A 17964-nucleotide genomic window follows, 5' to 3' on the forward strand; every position below is an offset into this window, starting at 1 on the left:
ATTCTGCATTGTTTTTAAGTTGTAAAATGTCATTTTAGGTTGTGGGTATTTTTTAGTTTTTTTTTTAATTTTTAAATTTATTAGCTGAATTTGGAAAGTGAAATAACTGGAATGTAGTTGATACCCTAGCAATGGGGGTGGTTTTAAATATTTTGATTCACCGTATTTTAATACCATTTCACTTGTCTTTCTGGCTTTAAGACAGTGCCCAACCTCTATAAAAGTATAATCTAGGATAACTATGTGCTTCTGAAGCCACAAGCAGCAATATTCAGATCAGAGCCAAACCACTGAAAATCAAGGACCAACTTGGCATTCTGTTAACATTAATTTTATAAAATATCTTACAAGAACAGATAAAGTACTTGAGGTTACATAATAACCAGAATTGAAAAAGAATGTTGAATAAAATATAAATTAATTGAACACATCACTATGTTTATCACGTTAGACAAGTTTATAAAAGGCATTTTCTGATAAAATAGTTATTTGGAAGAAAACCCTTCAAAATGGAAACTATTGCAGTCCTTTTCAGGAAATCATTCCTAGAAGCACTAAATTCCAGGTCAAGAAGCAGTACCTGAATCCGTTTAAAATACACCATTCATCTGCTTCCAGATTTGTCCAGCTTTAAGACACAAATTCAAATGGTTACCAGTTCAGAATAATCAGTGCAAAGTAAAGCTTCAAGCTAAAATTATGAGAGGAAATGATTTGGATTCAAAAATCTGAATTCACTTTATGAAAAAGTCTTTGCCAGATGTGCACTTGGATTATGAAACACTGACCCATTTGATCAGTGGCCATTTTAGGTTTCCATTCTAGCCAGCGCATTAATTGGTTAATCACATGGAATTAATTTATTTCAGTGCAGTTTCAGTTTTTAACCTATCATCTTTGGAATGGATCCATGCTGCTGATGTTCATTAGTATTGCTCTCCTTTAGATTCAGCAAATCTGTTTAAAATGCAGCAATTCTGCATCAAGGAAATAAATGCAGATGTTGGCATGATGGTCTAAAGGAGTCTATTATAGAAAATACATCCATAAGCCCCACTTTTACATACACAAGCATTTGAGCAACTTCGTTCATTCGAGTATACCCACTACAGTCAGTTGTGTGCTTAAAGTTACATATGTTCACAGGCATTTGCAAGATTAAACCTTTATTTTTTAAATTGTTAAAGACATTTTAGGGAATCAAATTATTGTCAGATTTACCCCTCTCAAGCCCATTAAGTCCTGTGCAGTAAACATCGACAGTCTAGCAAGGCAATTTCACTTAATTTGGCTTTAAAGCTATTAACTGAAACAGGTCTGAGGCATCTCATATTCCATTATGTAAGAGTGTCTGATTCTATGATCTTTAGACGATAAAGCAAATCATAGACTTTAAGGTCAGAAGGGACCATTATGATCATCTAGTCCAACCTCCTACACAACACAGGCCACAGAATCTCACCCACTCACTCCTGTAATAAACCCCTAACCTATATCTGAGCCACTGAAGTCCTCAAATCATGGTTTAAAGACTTCAAGGTGCAGAGAATCCTCCACCAAGTGACCCGTGCCTCACGCTACAGAGGAAGGCAAAAAAACCCAGGGCCTCTGCCAATCTGAATGGAATTTTCAGAGTGTAAAGCCACTACCTATGCTATTACATTATAAAGGTTTTTAAACACATGTCCAAAAAACAAGTCATGCCAAACAGGCTGGGAATGCTATTTAAAAAAAATTAGAAAGAGCTTGTGTAGAAATAATTTAAAAATATTTTACATGACTGTTCTTCTTGCTTCTTAATTGAAACATGGTGGTGTCATTTATTATAAACTCCTGAATAAAATTTAGAAAACGAGAGCATCTGTGCCCGTTTTATCCAATATGACTGGAAATTCAAACACATGGTCTGCAGATGGTTTGCTTCTCCGTGCAATGCATTTTTTTCCATCGTTGCTATTACTGGCAGTTATGTTAGAGCTATAATTAAGCAATTCTAATAAAATTGCAACATTTACCTTAACAGCATGTATCATTTTGAATTTATATTTGGCTGAAATACTAGAATGTTATCAATATGATGCAGGAAAGAAACCAATTAAAGGAGCTGAAAACAGCATACTTTGTGCCAAAAAAAATAAAGAGGGGGATTTACTTAAACAGAGAGCACTGAGTAAAACTTCAGCCAAAAGCTTTTATTATCCCTACCCAAAGAATGAACACTGAAAGGAAGCTGCAAATGCCCTTTTCTAGTACATGAAATCATGTGCTTAGATTGAAATAGAACAGAAACTCATTCCTGTAGCTCAAATACCTCTGATCATCTTGTTTCACTGGACCAAGGCAGATTAATGATGGCCATCATGCCATGCTTTGTGATCCTGAAAAGGAATGATTTCTTTCTTTTAAAAAAATAAGCTGTTAATGAAATGGAAGTCTAGACATATAATGGTAATTTCCACTGGGTTTTCTCTGTGACTTTGAATTCCTTACTTGAGATGTTTGGTTGCCCTTAAATCTTTAAAATAAATCCATTTGTCGCTGAGATCTGATCTTCTAAGTGGTGTAACTTTTACAACTTGCCATGAGTAAAGGAGAAAACCGAAAGATAAAAAGGAAATAAATATATACCACAACCTAAGTTTATCACAACTTGCAAGATCATGTACTGGCCATATTTTAAAATACTGGAACTACTCTACCCTCCACATGGTTCATCTGTTCAACAGTAAGAGGAGTGGAAAAAAGAGAATTTCAGTGTTTTCCACAAGAACAGGAAAGCAGCAATATGAGAATTACTGTGGAAAGTCTGGACTCTTAATTTGAGAGTCCAGTAAGAACAAAAAACAAAGGACTTGATTTGGCTTGCATCAATCTGTGCTTTAAATTAAAAAAAAAAAATCAGACTGAGGTAACACTGTTCCACCCATGGCAAAGAGATCCAAGATGTTTCCATCTATGCAGGGATAGTGAATTTGAGTATGAAACAGTCTAATGCAATAGTGTGAACAGAAAGATTACTAAAGAGCTTTGTAAAAAGTATTCCTACAGTAGCATTAGGACTTAACAGTGCATCAAAGATTTAAAGTTCCCATGTCAATATGAACTGGTCCCTAAAGCCATGATGAACCAGAGGACAATCACTCAAACAGGAAATTAACTGTCATCCACTATGCAGAAGACAGGACTGTAATTTACCTGATCATTAACATAATTCAGCAAGATTCCCCATAATTCAGTATGCCTAAGGATACCTAAGGCATGAACAACAGGTGCCCTTGGTATGTAACTTAAGTACATCAACATCTGCATTCACATTTTTAAAAGTTGTCATATGTCATGTTCTTAGGTTCATTACTGCATGTGTGTTTTTTTAAACTGGAAACTACATGGATCAAGACCTTGAAGACTATAGGTAACACAATCCATAATAAAAAGAAAAGCTGCCCAATGTCACTGTCAAAATACCTTTAAAAAGGCAGTTCATAGACAAAAAATAATGCATTATACATTCAGTTTTTCCTCTCTCAATAACAAAGCAATCTCAGAAGAAAACACTCAGTAGTGAAGGCCACATACTTTTTTTTTTTTGCATTTGTTTGATAAGTTGAAATGCAAAAAACATTAAAGCCTCTTATAAAAGGAGAAATGGAAATACAGAGCTTCTGGAAAAAATGATTTAGTTGATGAGGTGGTCAGCATGGAAAATGTGGCAAATGCTACAGCTGAACTGACCACCGTACAAGGGAATCTAAACAGGAACACAGTACAAGTGTCAACTTGCCAACTTGTAAACAAGAAAAAAAGCATTTCACAGATTCAAAGTTCAAGGGAAGTAAACTTCTTAAAATAATTTTGTCAGTTCAACCCTGATTTTAAAAGTATGGCTAGCAAAAATACAGAAGCCTTGGCCCATCTATGAGTCTTGATCAGAGCAGCCATCTTCCTCTGATAAACTGCTGGAAACAGACCCTCTTCTAAGGATGACAAGAGAAGAAAACTTCTCTCTCAAATTCTCTCTCTTGCTCTCAGTTCCACACACACACATCCATGGAATTCATCTACTGCAGGGACTTGCATGCTGCTATAGATTGAGACGTGGGGAGACTGGAGGAGGAAAGCAGGCAAACTCTCTTAAAATACTACGAGCCACATCAACATTATTCTGGGCTATTTCAAGTGCCCTCTTCACTTCTTCAAAAGAAAACCCTTCTCCCATAAGTTTTGCAATTTTTGCATCCACATTTTCCAAGGAGGTGTCAGAGTTGTATGCTTTTCTGTGATGGATTTCTGGTGCAGTCCTGCGAGGAAGTGGTTTAGGGGGTCTGGCTGGTGCTTGTGAACCATCTGCTTAAAAAAACCAGAGAGACAATCACTACAAACTGGTTTAAACATGATGTAACAAGGTAGTGCTTGGTAGTTCAGGCCTCAAGTTAAGGGAGAACTCAAAACCAAGTTTTACAAAGTCTATTAAGAGGACTGTTCTAATGAATTTCTTTCTTTAGCTTTGAAATTCTGGTGGAAACTGTATTAGAACATTCACCAGAAGTGTTCACAACCTTAACAGTGCAGCCTTGTGTTAATAATGCAGTAAGAATCTGAAAGTGGAAGTGACTAGTCCAGTGGTTCTCAAAATTTTGTACTGGTGACCCCTTTCACATAGCAAGCCTCTGAGTGTGACCCTCCCCCCCTTATAAATTAAAAATACTTTTTAATACATTTATCATTATAAATGTAGGAGGCAAAGCGGGGTTTGGGGTGGAGGCTGACAAGCTTGTGACCTGCCACGTAATAACCTCATAACCCGCTGAGGGGCCCCTCCTCCCCCAGTTTGAGAACCCCTGGACTAGCCTATATTTGCATTGTCCAAACTAGGCAAAAAAGTATTAAAACAAGCATAAGTGGTAAAAATTAAAACTGAATTTTAATTGTCATTTACTCTCAACAATGAGATTTTATTAATATCACCAACAAGGATTTAGTCACACTTTTATTCAGGAAATTGTACAAATCAGTAAACTATGTAAAAGAAGACTCTCACCAAATAAACCTGAAGAAGAGAAACTAGCACTCATTTGTACATCATGAGCACATATTTCAGTCATTTGTAGTTTATTTCATGCATGTCAAGGATGCTTGCTACATAGGAAAATCATTTTTTCCTCATTCCGTCCCTCAAAAAAATTAATAGTCCAATGAATTTCAGTGGTGAGAAAAAGATCCCTAAATTTTCCTCCCCAAATATCACAGTTCATACATTTCAGATGTTGGCTGGGTATGCTACAGCCTGTCTGCAGTGCTTCATAGGAATGTTAACCTTCACAGTTAACACTGCCACTAAGAATCATGATGTGCTGATGCAAAGAGCTAATAGCCACAGCTTCTAATCTTTTCAGAGTCAAGGGGTTAGGACTCGAGTAAACTTGGGACTTTGCCCAAACCCCTTTATCCTTGCTGAGACTACACTAAGAAGCTTAAATACAAGATGGCATACAGCAAAAATGCTTTGAGTGGGAAGTATTTGTCTGTTTGTTTTTTTTTAAGGCTTTCAAGCCTTTGAGAAGAATTCTGAAAAGTTCTACTGACAATAAATAGTGTTCCAATATGTAATTAGAGAAAGCTGATGGCAATAATATTTTCCAGTTTATTTATACTGGTGGCAATAGCATTTTGTTTTTTTTTCAAATCTTCCAGATATATCGTGTAATGCAAAGGAGCATAATTTCATTATCAAAGTTATACAGCTATTCAATTTTATACAGGGAGAATATCTGGATTGTAATCCCACAGAGCACGTTAAATATCTCCAATGGATCAACCTAGTCATTTATGTAGATCAGGAGTAGGCAACCTATGGCACGTGTGCCAAAGGCAGCATGTGAGCTGTTTTCAGTGGCACTCACACTGCCCAGGTCCTGACCACCAGTCCGGGGGGCTCTACATTTTAATTTAATTTTAAAAGAAGCTCCTTAAACATTTTAAAAGCCTTATTTACTTTACATACAACAATAGTTTAGTTATATATTATAGACTTATAGAAAGAGACCTTCTAAAAACGTTAAAATGTATTACTGGCACACAAAACCTTAAATTAGAGTGAATAAATGAAGACTCGGCACACCACTTCTGAAAGGTAGCCGACCCCTGGAGTAGATCTTTTCAAGATGCATTTCCTGACTCAGTTTTAATGCCAACAAGCTTTTCTGAATGCATCAGTATGGGAATTCTATTGTTAAGTCAGACAAGATCCAGGAAATATTTTTCTAGAAAGATGGTGGGGTTAATATAACAAATAGATGAGAGTAATTTTATTCAGATTTCACATTAAAAGACTGGGTTTAATCTTTTGCTGGAAACATTGCTTATTTTCTACACAATATGCTGATGAGAAAAACAGCAGATTGGATTATTTTGTCTTTATAAAGGACACTGAAGATGAAAAGTCCTATGTAAATCCTAATGATAAAAAGACAACACAAGGCAGGTTTGAGCCTACTAGAGAAAGGGGTGTGAAATACTTGTAGGATTAGGTGATTAGCAATATTTCAGGAAATTTAGTTACCAGTAAGAGAGGGGAATAAGTAAAATCAGGAATTCAGACTTATTTTACAAAATTCAATTTACAGTATTATTGAAGAATATGGTCCATAATTAAAATGAAAGTATGTACAATATTAGAAAATTACAAGACAAATAATATAACATATGTAAATCTGAGGCTAAAAATATGACTATCAAAGCAATTTTAGAAAAATGATTATGAGGAAAAATACCGGTATCTAAAGAACAAATAATAATTAAATTTGAGAGAGAGAGAGAGAGAGAGAGAATGAATGAATGAATGAACAACTAGTACTGGCATCTCCAATTTGAACCCAAACCTGGAGTTTTTTCTTGACTAAAAACTTCATGCTGCCTAAATCCTGCTGAAGCAATCGTGTCATTTAGGCAGACCATTTTAAATTCTTTTTGAAGATTTACAACACATGCATTTTCTTCTCACTCCACCAATGTCTCTATAGCACAGGTCCTTTTAAATCTCCAGCCCTCACTCTGTGTAACTCAATTCCCTGTTTTTTTTAAAATGCTGACACCTCTCTCGATATCTTCACATCCATATAAAATTTTTGCGGAATATGAGTATCCTGTTAGTATTTTTAAGCTCAGAATCTAAGCTTAAACTGCACTTCCATCAGAGGCATTTAAACAGGCTTTTCTTTCCTGCCACACACACTGATGCGTCAGCCACCTTGGATTCTTAAAAAAATCTCTAGCTGAATTTTCAGTTAATTGTATATTCGTATATTTCAATTAATTGTTTCAGCCTCTGAGCAGCCAGCCTCAATCACGGACACTTCTGTTTCCATGCTGCCTTCAACCCTTAGGAAACTAGCTAATCCAAAAGCAGATAACGCCCTGAGACCAGCTAATTTAATAAACGACTATGGTTCACTAGCAGAAGGTAAGGGGGAGAAAGTCTGTGGCGGGGAGAAAGAGGCCTCCTAGGCTGCTAAGAGGCAGGGATAAATCAGGACTCTTGCTGCCCGGATAATGATGCCAAATAGCTTCATTTCCCCCTGCAGTGAGCCACCCCCTCTGTTCCCTTCCTGCTTTTTAAACATGTCCCCATCAGCTGCTGCTACCAGTCTGGGAAGCAGCAGGCATTAGCGGCACCATGCAAGCACGCCTGCTGGTGGGTGAGAGTGAGGAAGCAGGCTTGTCATGTGAGGGTCTCTGTGGAGTGGAGGAAGGCAGACAAGTCTATTTGGGGTAGAGGAAAAAACACCTTCAAGGGGATATTAGAGCGCCAAGGGGATCTCGCATTTTGAGGAGCTCAGGGAGCCCGAGTGAAGAACTTCAGTGCCTCCCTGCAGGATGCTAAGAACGTGTAAATCTTCCTCAGAGCCCTAAAGCCTGGGGCTCTACAAGGCATCACAGTGCTCATGCAGATGCTTGCAGACAAGATGAGTCTGAACTATATTTAAATCAACCTTTAAGTATGTAACAATAGCAAAAATGCACCGAGCCAGATGAACTTTTCCTTTCTCATTTATAAATAATGTAAAGAGGGCAAAGCATGATTTTACATTTATATTTATTAGCGCACCCCAGAGCAATGTGGACAATGGCATAACAGTGCATTAAAAAGGCCAGATCATAGGCAGGGCTCCGAAAGGCGCACAGCTTTGAACCCATTTTGCACAGAGCATACAAGTGCAATGCTAAGGAGATACAATACATGTATACACAAGGGGACTGATTCTCCTCTACCTTGCACCTTGGGTAGTCATTTACATTTGAGCAAAGTGAGTGCAGAAGTCAGACTGCTCCATTCACTCATACCATTTGTAGCATGTTACACCCACTTTCCACAGGTGTAACTGAGTGCACAAAGGTCCAAGGCAGTGGAAATCGCAGCTGAGCAAGAGAAGAAAAGGTGGTGTGTGTGTGTTCATTCTAGAATTAGCGATTTCTCCCCTCATTATTTTTACCTGAACTCCCTCAGAATTTATACCATCACCATGTTTGTGTTATATATAAATCCTATGGAACAATGAAAAAGTGAAAATTGAGAGCCATTTTTTAAATTTTCAGTGCTAAATAAATTGCTGTGTTTGGTACTTAGATACCAAAGTGACAGGTGTCAGACAAAAAACATACTATATTTCACCATACGTCACCTACTTTCTTGATATTAAAGAATTCTAAAGGGCTGTCATTCAAAATATACCTGATAGTTCTCTTAATAATGAAGAGATACATTTGCCTTTACAAGTCAGCAATTAAGCTGAACGTTCTAGTGGAGCATGTATTATTCCCATTTTATAAATAGACAGTCTGAGGCACAGAGAGGTCAAGTGACAAGGTGTACAGTGAGTCAGTGGCAGTGCTAGGAATAGAATTTGCTCTAATGAGTGGACTACATTTACTTCCTTTCTAACACAGATCCAACAGCAATCTTAAAAGAGGTTTTGAATGAACTACTGCTGGCTATCAGAGATGAATGGTTAAGGAATAACTCAAACACTAAGTTATAGTCTCCACACAAGGTTATCTTTTGGAAACCTGAAGTAAGTTGAATCTGTTCATTTTGAAACTTATTAATTCCATAGGATGGAATTACAACCACTACAAATACAACTTTCCAATTATAGCATAGCATGATTTAACAAACAGTTGTCATTTAATTCAAATTAAATTGAAAACTTTTATGTACACAGCATGCTGGATTAGTATATTTATAGCATAGGTTAAAGCATATGGATATTTTAAGAAGATGGTTATGCAAAACATCTAAGTAATGAAGTATTTACTAAGCAATATCAAGAAAACTATTTGAAATCTTAAATAGCAAGCATCTTGCAGTCATTTTGCAGAATTAAAAACTTCTCTACATCAGCTTCCTTTGTGGAGGGCTTTAAAATACACCAGTCCCATGAAAAAAAGCATTATGATTATGCAGAAATGTAAATTACCGTGTGAAAAGCAAGCAAGTCCTTTTTAAGTGAGCTTTAAAGAAAAGCCTTAGAAATAATATAAAATTCACTATCTTCTATTTTGAATGGATGAAGCAACTATTGTGTTTTTATACTGGCACAGAGGGAAAAATGGTATGCCGTGTTGTTGTAGGCACGTCAATCCCAGGATATGAGAGAGAGACAAGGTGGGTGAGGTAATATCTTCTTCAGAAGAGCTCTGCTTAAGCTCAAAAGCTTGTCTCACTAACCAACAGAAGTTGGTCCAATAAAAGGTAATACCTGACCTACCTTGTCTCTCTAATACCTTTAAGATAATTAGCTTGTTTAATATGTATATTAAAACAGCACCTAGAAGCCCTTCAGTCAGAATCAGGGTCTTTCTGCCTAGCAGAATGGGGCAAGAGCTTTTATAAACTAACACACGTGCTATAAAACCCGTTTTCAATGCTATTTAAATAGTGAGCACCAGCATTCTGTTAGGGGAATTGTAGACTTGAAAACGCTATCATTTATTTGAGACATCAAACTGAGGTTCTAAACAGTGGTGATCATTAAAAATCCTCCTGGCACTTTTCATGCTTAATCCTGCCTGTAATTTCAATTGGAAAGTGTTCTTCACTTCCTGATCTATACTGCAGTATACTGGTGTAACGTATTGTTAAAGGAATAATGTCAACTTTACTGTTTAAAAATATATATATCAATCACACTTTGGTTGGAAAAAATCTATCACCTACTGTTGTTGCAAGTAACACCTACAATTGCTAAAACCGACAGACAAGAAAAAAAATCATGTTTTTCAATGTGTTTATTTTGTGCATTTGAGAATAGTTTACATACGTACAATTTCACTGTTTGCCCTGAACAGTTCATCATGGCCCAATCCTAACAGCTACATGCACACAACTCAGTGAAACTACTCACATGATTAGCTCAGGGCCTCTGTTAGCCAGTTTCCCCTGATTGTATGGGCTTTCATTGCAGCAAAAGGAGAGAAAATACATTTGTAAAGAACAGGAAAACTGACTGCAAATAGGCAAAGGACTCAGGGACTAGGGTAATAATGAAACTACTATTACTTTATTTCTTTTTAACTGACTAGGTTTATAGTTGACAGTGACCCTTTAAATAGCTGCTGTGTTGTACTGCAAAGGTGAGTACACTAATTGGTGTATTAAATGTTTTCTACTATACATAAAAGGATAGACTCATAGGACTAGAAGGGACCTTGAGAGGTCATCTAGTCCAGTCCCCTGCACTTATGGCAGGACTATTATCTAGACCCTCCCTGATGGGTGATTGTCTAACCTGCTCTTAAAAATCTTTAACGATGGAGATTCCATAACCTTCCTCTACGCAATTTATTCCAGTGCTTAACCACCGACAGCAAGTTTTTCCTAATGTCCAACCTAAACCTCCCTTGCTGCAATTTAAGCCCATTGCTTCTTGTCCTATCCTCAGAAGTTAACAAAAACATTTTTTCATCCTCCTACTTCAACCTTTTATGTACTTGAAAACTGTTATCACGTTCCCCCTCAGTCTTTTCTTCTCCAAACTAAACAAACCCAGTTTTTTCATTCTTCCCTCTTAGGTCATGTTTTCTAGACCTTTAATCATTTTGTTGCTCTTCTCTGGACTTTCTTCAACTTGTCCACATCTTTCCTGAAATGTGGAACCCAGAACTGGACACAATACTCCAGTTAAGGCCTAATTAGTGCAGAGTAGAGTGGAAGAATTACTTCTCATGTCTTGCTTGCAACACTCCTGCTAATACATCCCAGAATTATGTTCGCTTTTTTTGAAACAGTGTTATGCTGTTGACTCATATTTAGCTTTTGGTCCACTATGACCCCAGATCCCTTTTCGCAGTACTCCTCCTTAGGCAGTCATTTCCCATTTTGTGTGTGTGCAACTGATTGTTCTTTCCTAAGTGGAGTACTTTGCATTTGCCCTTACTGAATTTCATCCTATTTACTTCAGACCATTTACGCAGTTTGTCCAGATCATTTTGAATTTCAATCCTACCCTCCGAAGTACATGCACTCCCTCCCAGCTTGGTATTGTCCACAAACTTTTAAGTGTATTCTCTATGTCATTATCTAAATCACTGATGAAGATATTGAACAGAACCTGCGGGAACCCACTTGATATGCCCTTCCAGCTTGACTGTGAACCACTGATGATTACTCTCTGGGAACAGTTTTCCAACCAGTTATACACCCAACTTATAGTAGCTCCTTATAGACTTTTAGTCTGTCATTGGATCTGTGTGGGGGCAATGGTCCAGCCATGTGAATCCAATTATAGGATTGGATCCATTACAACTAGACTGTGAAACATTTGAGGTTCCTTCTGGATCAGAGATGTTATATACTATGGCCATCTTTTCAATTTGTTACATTATGTTGACTGGGCTGTTACAAATTGGATATGGCATTTTAGTTGCTTTTGGGTTTCCTGTGTATTTTTAAAATGTTTTACGGTGCCCACAGAAGTCACATTGGTAAATATCTGAGAGAACAATATAGAGGTTTAAATTATATTTTGTCCACAGAGCAATATAAGGAGAATAAAATTGGAATCAAGAGGCACAGTGGCCCCTGCATGACTTCTGATCTCTTGTGATCTCCAAAACAGGGAAAATCCCTTATCTTAAAAAAAGAAGAAAAAAAAAAAGGGATACCAGAATTCACATAAGCATTTAATGTCTATGGCTAGGATTAAAAGGACTCACCTTTAAAAGGGAAAACAATTTTTCTTTTAGTCTACCCACCCTACAGATCATAGGATGGACCAGCCACTCTGGGATTTTATGTCCTTTCAGAAGATCCATCTCCACTGTTCCTTTGATGGTTACCTATCTTTTTTTTTTTTTGTAGGAAGAGAATTGCCAGCTCTTGTTGTGAATAACAGCAGCCTTTCCTAACAAGCAGGATAGCGATGCATGAGCACTGGCTGATGTCTGCCAGTTTGTCTGAGCTAAGATTACTTGCTTTCTTAGGCTGGTACTTTGTCTAAGCACGGTTTTTATTCTTACCTGAGATGGATGGAAGCTGATCATAGTCCTGGGATGTTCTATTAATTTTGACATTTTCCACTGTTAATCTTCGAGCAGGAGGCAGAGGAATTACACTAGTAGCCGGATCAAAAAAGAGATCTATAAAAACAAAAGGATACTTAAAGTTAAAAACATTTGCAAGGTTCATGCACAGGGGCCAGATTAGAGCTGTATGAACAAGAAGCTTCAGGAGAGAAGGGATGGTGAATGCAAACAGGAGTGTTCCCTTTGACTGACACACACACACAGTGGGGATGTAACTATGCCTAGCGATAACCAGGGGAGGTGGTTAACTTAATATAGTCTCCCTCCCTAACACATATTAAAGAAACTAGTGATAGGAGTAAGCAAGCTTTGTGTCTGTCTTTGCCAATTACTGAAGACAGATTAAAAAGTCAAAGCAGAAGATTAGAAAATTCTCTCTTCTCCATTTTTCGGCCCCTATTGAAGGCAGTACACTTCAGCAAGTGCTCAACTTTAAGCAATGCTTAAGAGCTGTCCTGAACAGGTTGCTTTCCTCAACTGAGTCTTCAATCCATTTACCACAGTGGGTGTAGGGATATGTATGTTTTTTTGTGGTGATCAGGTCCTGGCTGTACACTCACTAGATCTGTTGCATGGCTTGGAAATCACCTGAAGGCTTGTACTGTCACCAATCATAATAAGGCTTTGGAAATCAGTGTCTAAAGAAATATTCAGAAAAAGAATGAAATATCAATCTACACAAGCATGTGTCTCCGTGTAGTCAAAGGCACTTGTAAGATTAATGAACAATGACAGTACAGATCATATCTAATACGTACATATGGAAAATGTTAAGTGACCATAAAATGTTCTTTCCAGATTTTGTGTGAACATTTATAAGTTACATTAAATTATGTTATTTCCAAATATTTTACATATAACCTTGTGAATTGCAGATAACATTCGTTTATCAACGGTACTCAATTTTAGAGTAATTTCTGTCCCTGCAATTCACAAGCATGAACCTTTGATTCTTGTATCTTGCAAAGTCATCCATATGCAGTGGCTTATTTGACAAGATGGATGGTGAATTGAACTGTGTCAAGAAAAGTACAGAGTACTAGCACATTATTCAACACTCAGATCTTGACAGATAGCAGAAAATGTCAGAAAGTGTCTCCTGGGTTCATCTAATTACTCTCAGGTACTTGTACTGTAACACATTTACTTGAAGCTTTTAGTTGAGGGGTATTTTTCAAATGAGCTTGCCATTTCAGAAGAGTAGTTAAAAGACAAACACTTTGTGCATTGTTATACTTTGTTATTTTTTGCTGTGTGTTATGGTAAATCTGCCATATTTCATTATGTGATTGATACAACTCCTTGCAATAGTGTGATGTGAACTGAAAAATGTAAACTTGATTTCTGAATGTTTCAGATAATTATTCCCCCCCCCTTTTTTTGTTGAGCAAAAGGAATACAGCATTTAAACAAACAGAAAAAGTGCAACAAAACTATTTGTAGCATTAACAGTAGGCAGCAATGTTAGAAGTATTGAAAATACTATTTTACCTGATGGTTTGGTAGACCCTGTAAATAACATTTTTGCTAAAGCATGTCTACACCTCTAGAACCACGTCTCTTTCAATGTGGTATTTCTTGGAGACACATTTAAATATCCAAATACATACATGACTTTTGGACTGACCCTTACAGTGATAGTTCTTGCCCCAGACAGCTCACAGGGTACATCTTCACTACCCGCTATATCGGGGGATTTCTCGGGGATCGATATATCGCGTAGACGCGATATATCGATCCCTGAACGCGCTCCTATCGACTCCGGAACTCCACCAACCCGAACGGCGGTAGCGGAGTCGACATGGGGAGCCATGGACATCGATCCCGCGCCGTGAGGACGGTAGGTAATTCGATACAAGATACTTCGACTTCAGCTACGTTATTCACGTAGCTGAAGTTGCATATCTTGTATCGATTTTCCTCCGTAGTGTAGACCTGCCCACAGTCTGTCTTTTTGTTCTGTGTTTGTACAGCGCATAGCACAACAGGGTCCTAGTCCATGCCTGGGGCCCCTAGGCACTACTGCAAGACAAATAAATGACAACGCAATAATCATCAATGCCAAGATTTTCAAAAACGTGTTCTCTTAGGCTCCTAATTCAATATTTAGGCACCTAAATTGACATTGGGTACAACAGGTGCTGTTGTGAGCTCAACCCTTTTGAAAAAATCAGGTCAGTTTAAGTGCCTGGATTTAGAAGTTTAATTCTGCTACCTATGTTTGAAAACGTTGGCTCACTAAACTACTGTCTCTGGGAGACAAACGCCACTACAGAAGATCATTCCAAAAACAACTGAACATTTCAAAACCCAGTTCAGGTTGCTAAGTGACAACATCCTTTACATATGACAACAGTAACAAAACCTGAGCCAGAGGTACCTCAACTCACCCGCCTTTGGAGATTCATGTCCTAGGAATGCCTCCCCCACTGGCACAGGGGAAGGAAAATCTGGATGGTGCCAAGTTCAAAGCCTGCAGAGGGTGGGAGGCACAAAATCTCCACGTGACCAGCACGTGTCGGAAGAAGGCTCATGTGCCCCATTTGAAATCCCACTGCCAGGAGCAGCACTAGTGCATGTGTGAGGTGGCTCTGCCTTCTTCCCTGTGTGCACATGCGCATGCTGGGGGCAAAGACACGCATGTGGTAGTGCTGCCACCATGTTGACTCCCAGCACAGCAAGAGGGTGGGTGGGAGAGGGGGTGCATGCGCACATGTGTGAGAGAGACCGCGTGAGTGGAGAAAGGGAAGTGAGTTCACACAAGGATCTGCTGTTCCTGTGGGAGCTGGACAGCACCAGGTCCTTTGGCCTGGCTGAAAACTTCACTGCCTCCCCCGCCCCACACAGGAGGTGCACACCCCACAGTTTGAAAACTAATGACCTAAGCACTTAAATGTAAGGAATGAATAGTTAAGGACATAATAAACCTTACACTGTCCACATAATGAACAAGTTATTGTAAAGGAATACACATTTAACACAACAACTTCAACTCTGAACCATGGATTCTTATTGTGTATTCTATTTTATCATCTTGATTTTGGAATTTAACTATTTTCTTTTAAGTGATGTAGTTAAGTGGGAACTATCCAAATTTAAGGTGTCAAATTATGGTAGAATTTTTCAGTAAAGTATTTCTATAATTGCTCTTCCTGGAGAATAATGTTGTATCTGTAATGTAATTTAAAAGGAAAAATACATAAGACTGTTGATTTATGGTAAAAATTATGCACTTACATCGACATGCAGTGGAGGCAGATCAATGTGTATTATTAATGTGGACACATGTTTCTTTTTCAAACAGATTTTTCACTGCGTTTATATTTGGGGATTACCGGTAAAAGAACAGTATTCTGAATCAGAGCTAAGGGTGTGGGGTTGTGTTAAAAATAAAATAAAGTTAACTAATTATCTATCTTGGCAGGATGGTGGATATGGGGTCCAAGATTACCTCTTAATCTGTGAGCCTATTAGACAAGAGAGGAACAACCAAAAACCTCTCTAACAGGTAAGCAAACCATCTTTCGGGATCATTTCTGCCACCCACTAGCGTCACTGCTAATTTGTCTGGAGCCTCAGCCAGCTCGCTCTCAATCTAACAACCAATGTCATCCATGCTCTGGGAAAGCAAAGACTACACACCAGCAGGGTGTGATGAAAACAAGACAGAACTGCCTGTCAGCTGCATACTGCTCACACCACTGCCCAAAATGCCTTACTGTGTCCCTCAGGAGATTCACATACCTGCTGACAATACAGAGCCTTGCAGATCACCACAAAACAGAATCCTTAGGAGAAGTAGATAATTGGCCAAAAAATCCTCTGAAACCTCCCAAAGAAGAAAGAAGGGAACCCCTCAACAGCTATAGTATGTATCCCAGCCCACAAGTCCGTCCACAATCATTTTGGGACTAATCTATATCAGAGGCAGCAAACAGAACCAACTTAATCAGCATGGAGCCCCAACCACTGTACATTAACAGGAGGAAACCAATCAAGACAGTAGCACAGTTTCTGTGCCATATGCAGGCTGAAATCTGGACTGAAAGAAATAGACAATGATTTGGGGATATGAATTTCATGAACAAAAATGGGATGAACTGCAGTTCCCTGCAATCAGGGAGGTTTACAATTTATATAGTTTAGAAGTAAGATTTGACAGTGACAGTTCTATCAAATATAAGTTGTTGTTCTTTGCCCTTCTTTTCTGGTGTTGTCCCCAGTCAAAAAGATGACTAAATTGTACACTATATAGTCCTACAGAAACTAATACTCTGTGGTGATAGGACAAATGATGCACACTGGCACCACAGAACTCAATGAAAAACTTGGCACTTCAAAATAACTATTTCTATCAGAAAAATGTTATTTACCAAAATGTCATGTCTAGTATGAAAATATTGATTTTATCTATTACATGGGGAAAAGAAAAGTAGAGACTATTTTATATTCTCTGAGAGGTTTCATCTCTATAGTTTTAAAAACTAACCTCTCCAGTTTTTAGACAGTTAGCTATGGGCAAAGGTACTTCTAACAGGCAATGACAACTTTATCAGCTCATATAAGCTTCTGCTGTAAATGAAAATACATTAAAAACTTGGTTTGCTTGCCAACTCTTACCCGAAGGAGGAAGGAACAGTTCATGTCCTGAAGAGGGTCTGCTTCCTGAGCCCAGAGGTTTGGAATGCTCAGTGAGGCTGTGCCGAGCAGGAGGTGGAGGTGGAGGAAGTGATGGTGGGGAGTTGTCAAATGCATCTTCGCCTGCATTTAAAGAGCAAAACTTCATTAAGAATAGTACAGAGGGAAGCTTAAAATTGATTTTTCATGGCTGCTAACAGAGGCTCTTACTCCTAGGGTTTTCCAGAAGTTCAGTGACTCCAATAATGAAATTGTAAGACTGGCTCAACTGAATGCTTTAAAACATGCTGTGAATGACCTTTTAGTATACTCAGTTTTTTTGTTAAGGTTTACTCTAGGTTATAAAATAATCAGCGTGTTGGTGGCCAGTCTGCAGATGTTGCACCCAAGTGAAATAAAAGAGCACACTGAAAATTACTGAGGGATGATAGCTATGTTACCAGTAACTCAGTGAACTAAAATAAATAAATAAAATGTGCTGACCATGCTGGATTTGGTGTATACTGTTTGTCACCTTACACAGGGATAAGCAGATCTGGCCTAAGAGGCCAAGAAGTGCAGTCCTGGGGATTCGTGGGAGACCTCACCCTCTACATTATGTGAGAGGAGCAGGCAGGTGTAAGTTCAGGGCTATTAAAGGGTGCAATTCCCACTCCTCCCCCTTGTGCTGCTCTCTGCACTCTCTGTTACCGCACTATGAAATTGGAGTGTGAGCTAAGACACCTTATAATGCATAGTGGGTTAGCA

At 38.2% G+C, this 17964-nt stretch overlaps 1 protein-coding gene across 5 annotated transcripts in view; it reads right to left on the reverse strand.

Moving 5' to 3' along the window:
- Positions 1-438: 438 nt before the first annotated feature.
- CBLB (Cbl proto-oncogene B) overlaps positions 439-17964 on the reverse strand; it is a 209382-nt gene continuing 191856 nt past the window's right edge. For 4 of the 5 annotated variants that reach the window (XM_045001837.1, XM_045001836.1, XM_045001838.1 and 1 more), the window contains 3 exons: positions 17200-17340; positions 12514-12633; positions 439-4347 (listed from right to left, as the gene is read on the reverse strand). In XM_045001837.1, coding sequence (XP_044857772.1) covers positions 4082-4347; positions 12514-12633; positions 17200-17340 — 527 coding nt within the window. In that variant the 3' untranslated portion in view covers positions 439-4081. The remainder of the gene's footprint in view (positions 4348-12513; positions 12634-17199; positions 17341-17964) is intronic. The other variant, XM_045001839.1, reaches the window with a different exon arrangement.

This window comes from Mauremys mutica, chromosome 1 (genome assembly GCF_020497125.1).
Source record: "Mauremys mutica isolate MM-2020 ecotype Southern chromosome 1, ASM2049712v1, whole genome shotgun sequence".
Taxonomy (NCBI): domain Eukaryota; kingdom Metazoa; phylum Chordata; order Testudines; family Geoemydidae; genus Mauremys; species Mauremys mutica.